This window comes from Strix aluco, chromosome 3, assembly GCF_031877795.1.
Source record: "Strix aluco isolate bStrAlu1 chromosome 3, bStrAlu1.hap1, whole genome shotgun sequence".
Classification (NCBI taxonomy): Eukaryota; Metazoa; Chordata; class Aves; order Strigiformes; family Strigidae; genus Strix; species Strix aluco.
The window spans coordinates 29,629,285-29,647,874 of record NC_133933.1 but is presented as its reverse complement, the minus strand read 5'-3'; the positions used below and the strand labels follow the sequence as shown (position 1 = coordinate 29,647,874).

Sequence of the window (18,590 nt, the reverse complement as noted above, 5' to 3'; positions counted from 1 at the left end):
TTCTCATCTTGAGTTTCCTCTCTTTGCCATTGTTTCTTACTATCTTACCAAGCAAAGCTTTGGTGAAATCAGTAGGTTTTTTGTCAACTTCATTGATATGATAGGGTTCAGAAGAGAAATATTAATTTTGCTGTGGAGCTGGGAGGCCAAGGTGCAAGTAGCAACAAAAATAATATTTGTACATATATATTCAAGAATAGTGCTGCAAAAGGAAGATGTTCTAATTCTAGTAAGTGGTTTTTAAGCCTTTGAGAATTAAAGGCATTAAAGCTACTCCCTACCATGTCAGGAAAACTTTCAATGTATTGTACAAGTTTAATTTTTCAGATTACTCATTAGAAGTTTATATCTGAGACCATCACACCCTTGGAGAGCTGACAAGCTGTGAATAACAGAGGTGAAAGCAGCAGGGTAGATTTTTCTCAGAAGAACTGAAAGAGGAGGTGAGGTGAGTGAGTTCAGAGAAGGACAATATAGCATGGGCCAGGAAGGCTAATCTGAAGAAGAGCAGGAATAAAAAGTCACAGCAATTTGTCTGAATATGAAGCTTTATTTCTGCTGTTGCTGTATTTGAGAATTAGCAGGGTGCATCCCTGCATGAAACAAGTGAACTTTTAGAAGTGATTTAATAGGTTACTTTGTTTCTGTAGCTGGTTGGTCCTTTAAAAATAAAAGCACAGCTTCTACTTTATTAATTTCTTCCCAAGTAAAATTCTAAGGGAAAGTGTAGGGGAATAAAATGTTTTTTTTTTAAAAAGATATTCCAATTTAGTGTAATTGGGTAAAGCTTTTGAAGAGTGTAATGTGTCTTCCATTAAAAATTCTATGCTTACTTAAAATATGGCATACATGTATGACTGAAATCTTGTTAAGAAGCATAAGTTTTGGTTCCATGTGTATGTAACAGCAACAAATGATGAGAATTTAACTTAGGTTCTGACTTACATATGTGGAATAAACTTGTGCATTTCAGCGTTGTTAAGATTCTGTAGGAAAACAGTCATTATTTTGAGATGAAAAATTAAGATGCAGATGTCAGAACCCCCTAGAGAGGCATAGACTGGGTCCCACAGTACAGTCAGGAAGGACAAGATTCAGTAGCTTATATTGGTGTGTATTTTCCCTTAAGAGTAGGAAGCAGGAACAAAATAAACTCAGTGCATCAATATGGTGTAAAAATAGCCAAGAGATTTTGCCAGATGGGAATATACTTCAGTGTAGGATCCCTCATTACTGAACACTTGATGTTTACAGTTTTTGATAGAAAGAACGTAATGGTTAGAATATGGTTAAAATTGATTTAAAAAGTAGCTCAACCTTCTATTTATGAGGCTAAATGTTTAATTTAAGTGAACTGGGTGAAGACATCCTGCAAGTGCTTGAATATTCATCTGCTCGGGATGATCTATTCGCATTGAGGTCAGTGGGAGTTAGGTCACTGAATGCAGCAGAACCAGGATTTCACCTGTGTTTCCAGTCTAATTTAATCTTAGTTCTTCCTACTGTAACACTTATCATTATAAAGTATGTCATTATCTTATTTGTCTGAGAGAATTGTGAAAATTAAGAAACAGTGGTTTAGCCAATTCATAAAGTATATATTTATTTGAAGAGTTAATCCACTATCTGTAACTTCCACCTGGATTTACACGGGGATTCAAGGGAAGAGGAGGAGGTGTTTCCCTGGTTTTTGAAAAGCTGGATTGCATGTTTCGTCTGGCACAGACTTCCTATTAAATTATTCCTCTATATGTGCCCTTCACACATTTAAAATAGCTGAATGCTAAATTAACTGCAAAATGAGTTTCTGTACTTCTGTGAAGTAATGTTTAAAAGCTACCCCTTGGTTTCAAATAAAAGGTATTTTTATATTACACTCAGCACTAATTTTGCTGTGTGAAAACAACATGAGTGTCTCTTCAGTTGCTGGGAAAATGCAAACAAACTTGATTTGTAATGTTGATTTGCATTTTCTAGCGTGATGTTGAAGTTGGTCTAGTTTGGTGTCTTATTCAAAAATAATTTTATACTTAGATAAGGTGAGGAAATGATTGGGGAAGAACACAAGGTAATAGATTTAAAAAAAGCCCAGTATCCCACACTAGATACACTTATGGCATACTTCATTATCAATTCTCGCTAATTATAAAATACCATCATTTCGGTCAGACAGGAGTTTTGCAGTTGACTTAATAAAAAGGGAACTTACTCAAATTGTAAATAACAGTTTCTGGCCTTTCAAGCTTAAAAAGTGCAAATCAATTTGTTTTGGTCTTCTGGTCAAGCAAAGTGTTTCTGTTCCTATGAATAGAGAATGCTTTTACTACAGTACTGTATAATGGGTATTGAGCTTAAGTTTTTACTGAGTCTGTGTGGCACACAACTTTGTCACCTGCTTTTCAGCTGTCTTTTTCCCCTGGTAATGTACATACAGAGTACTACAGCTGTTGGGGGGTGAAATAGGGAGCAGAGCTTGTTCAGATTATTCTTCTTTTAATTCTTAGCAGGGTAGATGTGAAACAGTTCCTTGAGTCTGCCTTGTCACAACATGAAGGCTTGTTTTACATCTTCAAAATTACATGTGAATATCCGAAATTGTATTGAACCCTTACACTTCAATAAATAGTATTTCTTTAAGGGCAAATGCTTGTGTTTGAGGAAAAGTGTACTTAACAGTTCATGTGTCAAGAACAAGCAGCATCATACTGATTGTCCCTTCAGATCTTTTTGATTTGACAGTCTCATAAACTGGTCTGTAGTTTCTTCCACTTTCTGTAGAGTCTTTTGAGTCTTGCTGGTGGCTAATTTTTCTGGCAGGTGAGTGAGTTACCAGGAGTAACAGTTACCAGGAGTTGTTGTGTGCCAGCTTCTCTGTGGGTGCTTTCAGTTTGTGGCTAATACAATGTAACCCCAGTTCGACTTTAGAGAGGACCTGTTTATATACCCAGGACTTTACCTTGACCTTTATTTGCCCTCTTGTTAGGAGGACTTCTTGAAAGCCTGTATGTTTTACCATAACAAAAACCTTTGTTGCATTTCAATATAACAAAAGCTATTTAGGAGTTGTGTTTTCTGTTTTGGGAAAGCACTTTTAATTCTCAGGCCTTTGTATCAACTTTTGTAATTTTAAGTTAAAAGTTGCCATCTATCCCATATTCACATCTGAGAAACAGTTTCCCATTCCAGAAATCAATTACTCTCTGGTCTTTCCCAGTTTAATGACCTGTCTGTGCATGTTAATTCTGTGATGGGATTTATCACCCTGAAATTTAACACTATCTTCCTGAAAGAAGCTGGGTTTCCATTTTAAATTAATTTACGATCACTATTACTTAATAATCATGAGCTATTATGCCTTTGTCAAGCCAGTGAAACCATTATTTGGGCTAATGTCTTGCATGCAGGAGAGAATGCTAAGCTCTTAGAGCCTCTGGTTATATTCAAAATAGGCCCATCCTGGCATGTGATCAGTCATTAAAACTGCTTGATGGGTTTTAAATGAGGTCAGCAAATACAGTAGCAGCGTATGCCAAAAACATAAATGAATGCGTTGGGGAACATAATGGTTGGCTTACTGGTGGAAGAAAGCTGGTTTCAAAGATGAGAGGAGTAGCATAATTGTTGTTTGAAAACATACACTTCAGCTGTGCAAGAAGTGCAACTTTGCCTTTTATAATAAATATAGTATCACCCTGAACAAAACTTGCATAGAATGAACCATACGCAAATTGCTCAACTTCTCAATACCTTCAAAGGCAGCATTGATTCAACTGTGTCAGGTCATCGGACAATAACGGATTTTTTTCTGCTTTGCTTTTTTTTTTGTTGCATGAAGCTGAGTTTCAGTTAGGTTCTGAACTGGTGGCGTGCTCTTGAGGAGATCTTTGTATTGTTCAAGTTGTAAATTTTGTTAAGGATGACTTCAGGGTGTTTTACGTTCCTGTTCCAGTGGTTGGTATGTTTGGCAAGTTTTTTGTTTAAGGAATCAATGGTGCTTTAATTCTCCTTTTTGAGAAAGTGTGGTAGAAATGAGGTGAACTGTGGCAGACCTGGTTATACTGGAGTCTTACTATTTAAATTTTGAGGACCAAGAGAGTAATTTCTATTACTTTTTGCATCTGACTGCACGTCGTCTGAATTAAACAGTAGGAAATAGGGCTATTAATATGAAAGCACTTCAGCAGGGTACTTCCTTACTGTCTGAAGTGTCTCGGTTGACTCAAATCTTCATTAAAATCAAGGGATTTAATGTGATAGTAACTGAAGATTCTTAACTATATGAGATTATAACAAAGCTTGGAAGATAGTAGAAGCAATCTAGACAAGATACTTGCAGCTTACCATCACTGCAAGGAGTCATTTGTTAGATCAGCATAGGTTTTCCAGATTTGCTGGACTGATTTGTTAAGGTCAACTGCAGGCCACGTGGAGTGGCAGGTGAAGCCATCTAAACAAACAGTGTCTGTTATTGAATGGAAGATAGCTTTTCAGGAGTACTTTTTCAGTAAATGATTTCAAAATTATCTATAGCCTAGACTTTGTAACTAACTTCAGAAACCACAATGCTGTGTATGAGTAAAAGTAATTGTTTATTGTTATCTTCCCCTAGTTTTACTTCTAATGTGTGGTTTCTGTTTTTTCTTTCTTTTTTTTTCTCTTGTTCTTCCCTGGCATGTATCAGAGAATTAGTCTTCAATCCAGAATATTCTCATGACAAAAGTTCTGATTTCCTAGCTAAAGAAAATGGAGATTTACTTGGATGGTGGTATGACTTTTATCAGGTTGTTTTGTTTTGGCCGTTTTAACTTGACTTTGCACAACTGGTTGGAGAAAGGTATATATTAACTTGGATAAAACATGTGCTGTGGGCACAGTTGAGCAAGCAGGATGTCACAGTGTATTTTTGAAGTATTGTTCATGCAGATCTCTTAGTGCAAGTCCTGCCCGACAACCATCTGCAGAACAGTTTACCTATAGGTGGAAGTGCAACAGAAGCTGAGCTTATCTTGATTGCTCCTTTGCAATCCTTTTGATTTCTGAAATGAAGAGGTTAAGTGTTAGTATGAGCACATGGGTCCTAAATAGGGTTGGCCAATGTGCCATCTGTACCAAGTCTTTGTTTTGGTTATCTGCTATATGTAGTATGAATTTCCTTGTAGCATAATGTTTGAGAATACCATTCTACCTTGTCATCTTCCCAACCTGCTTCTCCATTGAACAAACTTACTACTGTATAGGGAGCTGGTTAACTTTTAAGATATATAATATTGTTCTATCTGACTCCCTTAGCTGACCTGGAAAGTCAGAGCTCTGTTTACTGAAAACACACAGAGGAACTTACTTAGCCCCTTCCAGAGTTCCAGCAACAGCTACGGACATTGGGGTAACAGGTAATTTGAAAACATAGGCTGTTGAACTCTGAATGGAGGGGTGAGAGGAAAACCTACAACCCTAGTCTATGAGGAAATGGCACTTATTCCTTAGGGTGGCAAAGTTTTTCTATGTGGGAAAACCTGAAAATACTGATGACAAGATTCCTTGGATGCATAAGGTGCTGCATGAGTGCTCGTCTGAGTAGCCTCACCAGTTTCAGTTGGGCTGTTGAGTTACCAAAAGCTGGAATTGTGCGAACTTCTCTTACAGGTGTATGGATTTACTGGAGAATGTTGTAGACTACCAGTATAGCCAAGTATACTGTGAGATTTCATATAGGGGCTACAGTTTTCTTTAAAAAGGAGTTTAAAGTGATTTTTTAAAAAAACCCAAACAAACCCAAACCAGAAAACCAAAATGTAGTATTCAAAAAAGTGGCTAACTTAATGTGTAGGTAGGATTTTTCAGTTATCTCCTACCTCTATAGTTGGATGATATGATTCCAAAGGAGATGGTGAACTAACTCAACAGCTCACTGCAGCTGAAATGAGTTTCTGCTCCCATTGCTGATCTTGTGCCAGAGCTGATGCACATCAGCCCCCTCCAGAAGCCATTTAACCTCACTAATATGGCCATGTTATTGAGTTAAAGCAGCTTACAGAAGAGTCTGACAAGTTCCAGAGCCAGTGTTGAGGGATGGATGTGACTGGGACGAGAGGAGGGGAAGGGGAGGAGTAAATGGCAAGGGGCAGCAGGGAGAGAGACCTCTCCTTTTCATTGTCAGCCAACTGTTTTGCTGCCTGTCAAGCTGCAGATGTAGACTTCTGAGAACTTGGAAACATACTCTCTCTGTCTCCTGTTAGAACATCAGTTGCATCAGAAGTCCCGTTTCTTAACAATGTGTTACCATGCCTATAACATAAACACTGACACCCAGATACTATAGGAAATCACAACAATAATGCACGCAAGAACTCCCCAGGACAAAAATAATCACAACAATAATGCACACAAGAACTCCCCAGGACAAAAATAACCCTTAAATTTAGGTTAAACAGGACTCCCTATCCTTGATTTATGTAGGCTAGGGCATAGTTTACCAGGCTAACCCCTTTGCAGATTAATGGTATCTCTGAAAAGAGCAGGCTGTACAACAGTGTTGATAATTTACTGATGTGAAGAAATAAATAAAAAAGCAAACAAAACCAAACACTTGATGTCTCACAGTACACGTGTTCCTCTCTCTGTGTCAGTGTTAGAGCTTCATTCTGCTCTAGCAGATCCCTCCACCATTGAGTACAGCTGCATATATCACAGTAGATGTTATGGACAACACAGACTAAATGCTAACCTTCACACTGTGGAATATGACATAACTATGTCATAATCCTTGTCTTGTATCAATCCTTGTCTGTATTTCAGCCTGTCAGAGAATTATGTAGAAGTGTAGGATTGCCCACCAAGTTAGGTTTGCTGTAAGGAGAGATGCAGTACTTTATTTCATATTATCATTGCCCTCTGAAGTGTTTGAAAGTGCTGTATGTGAACTGCTTTAAGAGACTGTCAGAAGAAAACTTCGTGGTTGTTTCTCTGACTTCTGCATTTTCCTGGGGTAGCTTTTTTCAGGAAAAAGTAGAAATACTTAGTTTGAGATGTTAAAAAAAAGAATATTGGAAACTTGTTGCAAATGTTTGAGAGGGTTTACTTTATCTTGGCAGGGAAAGTATGTTTTTTGAACTTCCAATTTGTGTAGTTGACAGAGAAGTTTTTGTAGACTTAGATTCTGGTTCCTGCTACTGAAACAAGGATTATGTTAGGTTCTCTGGCTTTGTACAGAAGGTCTTGGGTAAACAATTCTGTTGAGAAAGGAGAAGTATCTTATCTATTCCTTCCAGGAGAAAGGCCTGTAAACATATGAGATGAATATACTGTGGGAAGATGTCATTGTAGTCCCCTGGCTAGTGATGTTCGTGGTGTTTGTCTCTTCAGTTACATACTAGTGAGGTAGCTCTGTGATTGTGAATTTTCCCTATCTATATAATTTTGTTTGAACCCTTTCTGAAAAAATTAATCTTCTAACTCAATATTCCATGCTTAGACTTGGATCGATGACCTTATAAATTTGGAAGCATTTGACTTAAGAGGTGAATCTATACAATCATGCAGTTTTAATGTTTAATAACTTCTGCTCTGGAGAAGCTTCCAAGTGAACTTGTTTGTAACTTTTTGTCCTTTGATATTGTGGCTGCTGTCTGTAATGATCAGCTCTTTGTAAATAGTAGAAATAGTCTGTTGAGAACTTCAGTATTATGATCAAATGAACTATTTTCAGCAGTTACAAACATTTTACTATCTATCGTGTAAATGACCAGAGGCAATGCATATCCTTAGAAAGAGTCACAGTTAAAGTGGATCATAATTTACAATAATTCTTTTGGTGTTAGATGGAAATTTTTGTCTTTAGGATTTCCTACCTGATTAAGAATTTGCTTTCTGTGGCTGCCTAAAATCTCATTACTACCTTCCCAAGGACCTTAGATCAACTTAAAACCAACCTTTCAAAGAATGTAACAGTGGATTTGAAAAAAAACTTCCTAAATCACACATCTGTTGAGCAGCCTCTAGAAAATAAAGTTGAGGCAACTGCCTTTTGATCATCTGGATCACATGGTGTGTAGACCATTTTCTGGGGTGTGGTTCAATGTTATGTATCTTGACACTCTTTTAAATAGCATTAAACGTCTTTGTTCCTTTTTTCTGCTTTAGGCTTCCTCATGTTTTGTTTCCTTCTCTCCCTTTTTTTTCCCCTTCAACTGTCTCTTCCAACAACATGCAGCAATTCAGGGACAGGCTGGTCATAGAATTCAGGATTAATTTTTTTTTTTTCCCCCGCCACCCCCCCATACAGTCTTACAACAGGGTTATTTTATTGAGGCATTCACTGTCTACTTTGAACCTACATTATCTTCTATGGTCCTTATGGTATTTAGGGTATTTGAAGAAAATCAATTATCTTGAACCTTCAGATGTATGCTGTGAATCTTGATAGATATTAAATTGAAATTGGTTTAAAAATCATGCCACAGATTGTTAAACTGCTAAAGCTAAAAGCTCCGATGTTAATGCAATTATGGTGGCACGGTTTATTTTGTTCATAGAACTGGAGTAAACTATTGCAATGTGGTCTTATTGTGGTGTAGAGTTGTCTAGCTTCCATTGTGCTGGGATAGTTAAAGGCAAAGTTTTAAAAAGTTAAGAACACGATCTGACAAACAAATTTTCCCAAGTCACTTGGAGATACCCATGGTACATCTCATAGCATTCCTGGGATAAATGTACTGTGTGTCGAGCAGGGATTGAGTGCATGAAGACAGGTAGTGCTGGTACAACGGAACTGGCTTTCTTTTTACCTTATTTGTTAGCATGGTTGCGCATAATTTTCATCTCTTGCGGATGTCTTTATGTTATGATTTCCCCTTATAAGTATGGAAAATGGATGTATGCGTAGAAGAAAATACTTCCTTTGGTTTTGCTTTAAATAAGAGTAATAGAACAGATTAATGGGCAGGTTTTTCATTAGAAAAAACACGTCTAATTGAGATAGATCATGTTGCTGATGAAATGGACTGGTGATGCATGGCAGGAGCAATAGGATCTCTGTTAACGCTAATGTCTAACTAAAAGGGGTTAATGCAGGGATTTCTTTGATATTCTAGCAAAGGTAATAAGTGATGTGATTATTTTGTCTGAATTTCTGTTACTTGCTTTTAACCTTAGGTCTTCAGTATGTTTTAACCACTGTTAGGAGTATTCACATGCTGTCTGCTGGTTTTCGAATCTCCTAGGTAAATTTTGGTTAATGATGTTTCATTTTATTGAACATCAGCTAAATACACTGTATTAGCAGTGAGACACAGCAGTGGGCTTTTGTAACTTGAAGTATAGTTAAGTTTGTAGTGAGGAAAAATAAGAGTAGGTTTGACTCCTATTTGAGTCTGGCTATCAGCTTGGGGCTAGTGTCAGAAAAAGCTGTCCTCCCTGTGTTGGTTTCTTAAATTAGGCTTTTTGGATTTTATCCTTAGCATGTCACTGTTGTTGCTTTGTTGCTATGATACAGTACTTACTCATGCAATCCGCTGTAGAATATTAGAAGATCTGAGCTGAAATGTTATGTAACTTACAAATGTTTTTACAGCTGATGTTCATTATTTTGCAGAGTGTAACAATTCATGTCTTTGTAGTTATCTGAGCCAAATAAGCATCTTGAAAGATTTTTATTCAAAAGAAAAATGGTTAAAATTGCAGAATTAACATCTGAAAGTATGAATTGCTCTTTATGAGGGAGTAGTAATTGCTGGCTTTTTCAAAAGCTCACTGAAGTTGTTATGCTCAGTTAATAGGATCATAACTGTCAGATGGGGAAAGGGAATACAATACAATATTCTGGTGTTTGAACTTGCAGGGCAGAGTGAGCAGCTGGGATTACAGTGGCAGTGTTTTGGTCCATTTTAGCAATTACTTTTTGCTTATGAAAATGAAATAATTTTATCAGATAATTACTGAATATTACAACCACTGTTGTTCCAGCCACTAAGTGGGAGGTGTTTTGGTAAGAAACTTGAGGAACTGACATTATCAAAGAGTGTTTGAGTTGTTAAATTTACAAACTTAAAATGACATTTGTTTAGTTAGAATAATCCTAAAACAATAAAGAGGAGCATGAGATCTCTCTGATGTGTTCAAATTTTAAAGTGAGGCTTGAGATTTTCAACACTCAGTGTTACAAGGCAGTTGCCTTTTTCTTGTCTTGATAATCTTATGACTAAACAGCAGTGTTAGTATCAATACTGCAGTGAATGAATGAAGCTAAGGGATTAGTAGGTCTTGAAAATTCTTCAGGGGGAGAGCATTCCTTATTTGCAGATAAAATTGGAAATTTTTTTACCAGAACAAGTGAAATCCCAACTGACTGATAGATGAGGTGATGCTGTTGTTGCTGGAGTGGCTTAGAACCCGAACAAACAATTAAAAACAAGAATGAAAGGCACTAAATAATTTTTTCTAGTTAAAACCATGGCTGCTTTTGTTGTGATCATGTAACTTTTGAACGGTAACAATATTTTAAGGATGTATTAAATTTTTGAAGTGTACCATACTTAATAATCCATCTTTCTTAGAGCTAATGTGAAATACTAATGGAGGAATTTTGCTTATCAGCTTATAGAGAAACTGCACTCTAAAATGAAAATGCCAAGTCATAGCCAAACACGTTGTCTTAATAGGCCAAAAAAGCTGGAAAACCTTACATGACTAAGATTATTTAGACAAAGCATGAAAATTCAGGACTAATTCTTCTGAAATATTAGAGTTGATTCTTAAGAGAAACATTCATCACATGATGTCAAAAGTATGTGAAGTATTTTGCATTGGGATAAAAAGACAAGGTTCCTTCAAAGCAGATTTTACAGCTTTTAAGCAGGTTATATAATACAGGATTAAGGAACAGAATGAGACAAATAGGATGAATGGTTAGTATGATGCACTGCTTCTGTATATGACTTTTGGTGAGGGAGAGTTGGTACTTATTAATGTCTAATAACTTAAAATAAAGTTAATTCAGGAACTCATTTTCCATAAATATATCTACTGCCATATGTTTATCCATCATTTCTTGTATAAAGCACAAGTTGTGAATGGCAGGTCTTTCATTCTAACATACTTAAACAGATCTTTTCAGTTTTGACAATACTGCTTATTAATTTGCTGACTATAGAGCATGCTATTCCCCATAATAAAAACCTGATAGCTATGCAAATTTTAGTCAACAGAATAGATTTAGAAATCCCGAGTTCACTTCTACAGACTTAAGGGTTGGGCTTTTTTTTTTTCTTTTATAGATGCAACCTTCAATGAACAGCAAGATCTTTTTTGTCAGAAGTTGCAACAGTGTTGTGTACTCTTTGACTTCATGGACTCTGTTTCAGACCTGAAAAGCAAAGAAATTAAGAGAGCAACGCTGAATGAACTGGTTGAATATGTTTCAACAAATCGTGGGGTGATTGTTGAATCAGCTTATGCTGACATAGTGAAAATGGTAAGTAGAGTGCTCTTTTACATTGTGATTTTAATAAAATACATTCATCAGTTTATGACTCTGATGGCATCTAACTCAGAATTGCTGTTGGTTGTTCTGCTTATACAATATAATGTAATACGTTAATGATAATTTGGCTTACAAGTTTGTTTAGAATGGCTTGTAAAAACAAACAACTTGTAAGTTTTAATTATTAGCTGAAATATGATGCATTCTGGTTAATTAAAATGAAAGAACTGGTATATTGCAGATGCTTGCAGTCTGGGTAAGCTTTGAAGTTTTCTCATTCAGAAAATGGCAGTATTTCAGTGCTGCCTGTCTTTATTTAGGAATGGCGATGGAATGACAGGCTAAAGTTTTCTGGTGAAGATTCTTGCAGATATTAGTGTCAATGGAAAGGTTTATCAGTGTAAGAAAGGAACTCTACTTTGTAAATACTTTATATGGCTGTTTGTTACTGTTCTGGCCTTGGAGAGCTGTGCTAGAGTAGTCTAAGTAGTTTCCCTGAGTTGTAAACCACAGGATGACTTGTACTTGCAATTTCTACAAATGGCTTGTTGAATAAGCAGCAAAATATTTGTGGTCATTATCTGATGACTTTCCCAGGTTTTTTAATATGAATTTTCAAATGCTGTGTAAGTGATGTTTTCGATAGGCCTATACTCTTATGTACAGGGAACACAAGAGGACATTTGACAATAATCTGAAATAGTTTAAATCTTTTTAACGTTTAAATTTTTTTAATGTGTTTAGTGCCTGTGCATTAGGCTAATGGTTCTCTAAACTTCAGTTAAGTTTACATGGGCACAATGCTGACTTTAAAAGTAGCTATTGGGAGTGTAAGCAGACCAGTTCAAATATTACGGCCTATGACTTCTGTAGCTTTCTATACAGTGCAAGCTATTTTTTTCTTAAGGTTTTGTTTGGGTTTTGTTTTGGTGGGTTTTAGTTTTTTCTTTTTCTGTGAGCAGCTGATACGGAAGATCAGATCCTTAATATCAATAAATGTAGAAATTACTGAAGGGCTAGGAATATTGAAACCTTTTTAATCATTTTTGCTGTTTTACAAAAGATCTAGGACACTGGGGTTTTTTGTATAGTTGTTCTTTTCTTGAAAGACCTGTGTTTCTGTCCTAAATGCTTTTTACAGAAGAAAATAAAGGACAGAGTATGTCCACCTCTTTGGCTTTTCCTTTTTTTTGCTGCTGGTGGCAGCAAGCCTGAATCCTTGCAGTATTTTCTTACTCTGTGTGCCCTCTATAGCCTCTTGTTAGAAGAAAGAGTATACTAACTAACCTATCATACTTGTTGAAGGGAGATTTTCTTTTATATTGTAGTTGTTTTCTTTTCGTGGAGATAAGGCAGTGTTGAGCTGTTCTTTTGAGGTTATTGTTGTTGTGCAAATGACTGGGCTCTGTGGATGCTTGTTTTTCCTTCCATAACAAATTTCCATCTCCTTTTCTCCCCTAAAATGACAGAAAATGAAGGCCTTAAATGCTCAGTGAGAGCTTTTTCAGAGCTTGAGACAAAAGATCCCTCCAAGCCTGAATAGTATTTCTAGTCTCCCTGGCAACTGGCAGCAGAAAAGGTCTTTGCTGTGAATTAGGACGAAGTACCAGCTTTCAGAAAGAACTCTGGATGGCTCTCTCCCTCCAAACAACACGTGTGTCAAGCTTGAGGCCTTTCTTTGTAGCAAAACTTCTATGAGATTTAAAGGAATTTTTAAAAAAATTTTTAGACTTTTCAGTGTTACTTTTGCAGAGTTTAAAGGATAGCCTTTTTGGGACAAAAAGGTAAAAATCAGCTTTAATGAAACCCAGCTATTATCTGACTGGTAGTAAAGGATGAACAGACTACATAAATGCCATGAAAAAATCCAGAGTGGCATCAGTGGCAGAAGCAGAGTGGTTTCTTTCCAAAGCCCCTTGTCTTTCCCTAGGCCTGGGACACCTTTCCTCCAGCTTGCAGAGGAAGCAGCCCAATTTCCTTGGAGTTGCCCGAGTCTTGGGGAGGCAAAGTCAACAATCCCTTACAGATATCAAGAGGAAAAAAATGTTGTTCCTGACCAGTGCATAGGCAAGGTCTGTGCAGGTGAGGAGGTCTCCTAGCATTCCTTCCCTTCACATGGTCTCTATTACCATGATAGCTGCTGGGCCAGTACCACTCAATAATCACTTGTGTAGTTGTCCCTGCTCTACTTGGATTCTGAGGTAGGGAGCACTGGTTGAAATGATACCAATGACTTTTCAGGCCACCAAGGAAGGAATGAGATCATTAAAAAAAAAAAAAAAGTAAGTAGGCAGATGTGCAGGACATATGCTGTAGGTTCTTTTTGGTGCCTCAGGCAACCTGATTTTCCTATAGTTTTTCTGCCAAAGACTTTGAATTAAGAACTGAGGAAGAGTTTTGCTTACAAATAGTGTTGAAGGGATAGCACAGTGGTCTGTGCACCTTCTTTGTAGGTCATCTAAAACTAGTGTCTTCACTGTTTGGGAATTCTTAGTTATACTCTGAAGCTAACAGCAAATTAGGGTTTGGCATTGTGAATAGGTTTTTAAGCTTCCTGGGAAGTTAGAAAGCTCTAGCCTTTATCAGATTTGGGAGCATAATAGAAATGTCCCTCCAGTATACATTACTCCTCCATCTCCTTGTGCCTGCCAACCTCCCCTCATTCCCCACAAGCATATAAAAATCCAATGTAAATGAGATTGTCCTAGAGGCTTGCACAAGCTATGAATTCAGAATTTCAAAAAACATCAGGTATCTGCATGCTTAGCAGTTGGAATTGAATCTAGGGTCTGTCCAATTGCTTAGCTCCTTGGGAAGTGTAAGAGGCTGCTTCTTTTTAATAAAATATAATTGCTATATCTTAATACATTAACTGGCACATTTTCAGATGTCACTTTCGCAAAACTTTGAGATTTAATTTAGAAAGCTAATGCTGAGTTTGTCTGGAAACCTATCCAGCTGTAAAAGCCTTTTATTATTTGTATTTCTCAAATCACAGGTTTGGGGGAAGACCCCACTTAAGAAGGAAAAAGGGATATTTTAAATAATATGAGAGGATTGTCGCAGATGAAAGTATTAACACGGTAATGATTTAACAGAAATTTTAGATTTATTAATAACAGCAATTGATCATTTACAAAATAATTTAGAAGATGTTATAAAAATAGCGACTTATTTACAGATTCTAGGATGACAAGATTCACACTAACTTACTTCATGGTATCTTAATTTATACATATGTACATGCGCATACACAAACACAAAACGTACAAACACGCATCCAGAAACAAAAGTATTTGGATCCAGTAGAATGAACACAAACACACACAGAGATAAAAGTATTCGGATCCAGTAAAATGTACCCACACACCAGTAAGCAGAGAAAGAGTGGGTGAAAGAGAAGCTAGCTCAAAGTAAAATTTCCCTCTTCTCGAGTTTAGAGCGAATACTCACAATGCCTTGGCATTCCTCAACGGGAGATAATTGAGACTCGAGCAGGGGACTTCGCCCTGGCCCTCTGTCTGAGCTGACGACACCTTAAGGGTTTGGTACCTGAGAGGCGTCCCAGCTCAGGGGAGGTGCTGGTCACAGGCCCGCTGTCATCCAGGAGAGCTCAAAGGGTCTCCCTTGTGGTCGTGATTTATAGGGTCCAAGATAATTGACTTTTGTCAAATACCTTTTGCTCACGCCCATCTCGAACAACGAAGTATCCTGGTGCCTTCCAGCAGTTGCACAAGAACTTGATGAATGTGCAACTCTGTTCTTGTCCCATTCCACCCCATCCCAGGCACAGGTGTGCCAGGCCATTAGCGGATGATGGGCCGTCATAACTGTTTCAGAGCAATCGGGAGGGGCAGGAGCCAGGCTCGTTAGCTTGGGGGAGGTGGGTGGAATCACAGCTAGCACCAAGCAGCCCAACAAGGAGGGGCAGGGAGGGGTAAGAATTGCACCACCACAAGGATATAGAGAAGAAGTTGCCCGTAGAAAAACAATGGGGGTTTTAACCCAAACCACATTTTTGATCAATACATTAGAAAGAAGCAAGAGAGAGGAAGCGAAAGTATTTCAGACATAAAGAAGTAAATGAACCAGTTCTTTAGGGAGACAGGCTGGTACATAAAAATGGTACATAGTTTATTCTAAGTTTCATATGGTCTCAGGAGACTGTAGTAGAAGTACAGAATACTCTGAAAATCATGCAATTAGTTTTCTAAAGATCTGGCCAAGAGGCTTGCTCTTTGTTTCTGCTAAGAAGTATGTTCAGTAGTTAGTACCTTTGTTTTAGACTTGAAATTTTTGCATTCTGTACTGAGGTTCTGTCCTAAAGGGTTGACTGGTTCAGTTCAGCAAGATGCATCTAGAGATAAAAGGATGCATTTTTCAAGAAATGTTAGTAGAGGACTTGTAAGCAGAAGTAGGGGAGTCTCTGTAGGGGGCTGATTTGTATGTTGGATGTTTTTGCTGAATACCCGAGAAGAGTAAACAATATCAAATAACAGAACCAGGATTGTGTCTTGATTTTCAGTTCACGTTCTCTGACTCCTATTTCCCCCTTCTTTTCCCCAGCCAGTTTCTCTTGTGCTCCAGAATCCCAAGTCCCTTGTTTTCACAACATTAAAGGACAACTGTATTGTTTTGTTTGGGTTTTTTCTGCTGTGCAGTAAACTAGGAGACTGCTGTAGTGCCCATCCATACAGAGCATCGTTGCCCTTCTACTCTAGAGCAGCAGCATCTGCAGCTTTACCGTGTACCAACAGGAGACAGTGACAGGACATGGAACGAAGTGCATAGGAGGAACTGAAAAGTCCGTTTATGCAATAGCTTGATATCTTGTTTAATGAGGCAGCTGATTCTTCTGTGCAGAGCCAGCTGGGTGACTTCTTTTAAAGTCCCTTTGCAAGATTCTTCAAACACCTCAGACATGGAAGCTGTGCAGCAGCATTTGCTGCAAACTGTCAAAGATTTTCTTTTGTGTTTAGTAGGCTTGGGTGATTAGCAGCTATTTGAAACAGATTTGATCAAAAGGACTAAAGAGTTTGAAAGATGATTGGAAAAGCTGGGCTAAACATGTTCCTGAATAAACAGCAGAAAATGCAGAAAGGAGATTTAACTTCACGTTCTCTTTTTTCATGTTAGAGATTTAAAATCCAGTATGTTACATCTGGCAGAAGAGACGACATTATTTTACTTTTGACATCTTGGTCTTCTATCCAGACTTCTGTATGCTTCAAAAATCCCTGAAGAAACCTTTTTAAACTTGTCCTTTTGAAATTTATTTGATACGACTATATTGTATTTAAAGTAACTTGGTAGCTATTTTTCTTGGGTTTTTTCAAAGTTACAAGTCTGTGTTAAATCAAAAAGTTACAATTGTTACATATTTCTGACTTCCCAAAACCTCGAAACATCTTGAAATTATGAAAGTTGAAAAATTGTAAACAGTTCTTCAGTTCTACTTGAAAGTGAGAAATATCTTGAAATTAAGTGAAGAACTCTAAAATCAGATATATTTTTGGGATTGTCTGCCTTACATGTGAAGAGAGCTCAGTTTAAATCATAATTGTTTAATCATACTGTATTTGTTGTCTCATATAAAACCTCAGTTCTCAATGTCGCAGTTAACAAACAATCTTTACGAGGGGAAACTGAAATGTTCTTTTAACTTTCATGATTTCAGAGAAAAATTTTAAATATGACCATGTCTAGGTACAAACTTGTAAAACAGTTGAGACAAAAGTTACTTTCTTATTATTTTCATTGGCCTGTTTCAGACCTTTGGATGATGGTTTTGTTTAATGTAATTTTAGGGTAAAAGCAGTACGTTGTTGAGTGTGATCTGTGGAAGCATAAAAAATTATACAATTAATAATATTTTTTTTCTCTTGCAGATTAGTTCTAATATTTTCAGAACACTTCCACCTAGTGATAATCCAGATTTTGATCCAGAAGAAGATGAACCAACTCTTGAAGCCTCATGGCCCCACATACAGGTATGCGATTCCTTTATTTTCAAGCCTTCTTGTAAGGCAAGAGCTGTGAATGGATACTCGAGTCATTTTGTGCCTTTGGTAGAGAATGTCAAAATGGCTTTTATAACATAATTGAGTTTCTATAGTTGGGAGGGGAAAAAAAAGTGGTGCTTTTCTTAACATGTATAAATATGGTAGAATGTAAGTCTTCCAAATTGCTTAAATACTTTTTTTTTTAGATGGAGTGATTACACTGTTGAAGTGTGGTATATGCATGTTTTAAATATATGGATATTTTAAGCTATTATATTCTTCACTTAAGAGGTTTCTTTTCTGCACTTGAGCAACTTTTTTTGTGTGATTTCAGTGAAATATAAGTGGATGTTAACAGTTCGGTTTCTTGTGACAGTAACAAAAAATGCAGTAATATCCTTTATTTGTCTTTTGAGCAAGAAATAGATTATCTCCTTATTGTTCCCACCCTCTTCCCTCCCTTCATGCAAAAACTTTACAATATTGGCGTTGTTGTTTGGTAACAGTTGGTTAGTTATTCTATTGTTGCACTCCTGTGCCAATCTCGTGACTTTTGTAGCACTGCTGTATCAATCACGTGATTGACTTGCAATACTGCTGAATTTTTATTCTTTTTCAATTAACTGTTAAAAGTTGAAGAAACCGAAATCACTTGTAATCATCCAAGTTCATATCTCAGGTACTCTGTTGCTGAATTTGTATAAGTAGTATCTGTTAAATAAAATTTATGTAGCAACTCCTAGTAGTGGGTGGAAGATTAATAGCTACTGCACATCTGCATACCATTTTCTCTCCTCTCTTAAGAGTTAAAATGCTACTCTGTCCCTATAATATTACAGTTCTAATGTATCAACAAATACTCTTATTTAAAAACTGGACTTCTAATATTGGCTATGAAAAGTACGTGTTCAGGATAGTATTTGAGACTTAAACCAAGTAAGAAACAATTTATCACAAAAAAAGGTTAAAGGCTGTGATAATTATCTTGTATGTGGCTGATTCTAATTCATAGGAGAAATAGCTATAACTGAACTAGATGAGAGGCTTGATTTTGTAGGGGTGGGAGGGTGCAAGGGCTATGCAAATGTGTCTTATATAAGATGTCACTACTG

The 18,590-nt window shown here is 37.0% G+C and overlaps 1 protein-coding gene across 1 annotated transcript in view; it reads left to right on the top strand.

Moving 5' to 3' along the window:
• Positions 1 to 18,590, top strand: part of PPP2R5A (protein phosphatase 2 regulatory subunit B'alpha) — a 48,190-nt gene that overhangs the window by 7,924 nt on the left and 21,676 nt on the right. The window contains exons 2-3 of the mRNA XM_074817945.1: positions 11,271 to 11,467; positions 17,365 to 17,466. Of these exons, the coding sequence (XP_074674046.1) occupies positions 11,271 to 11,467; positions 17,365 to 17,466 (299 nt within the window). The remainder of the gene's footprint in view (positions 1 to 11,270; positions 11,468 to 17,364; positions 17,467 to 18,590) is intronic.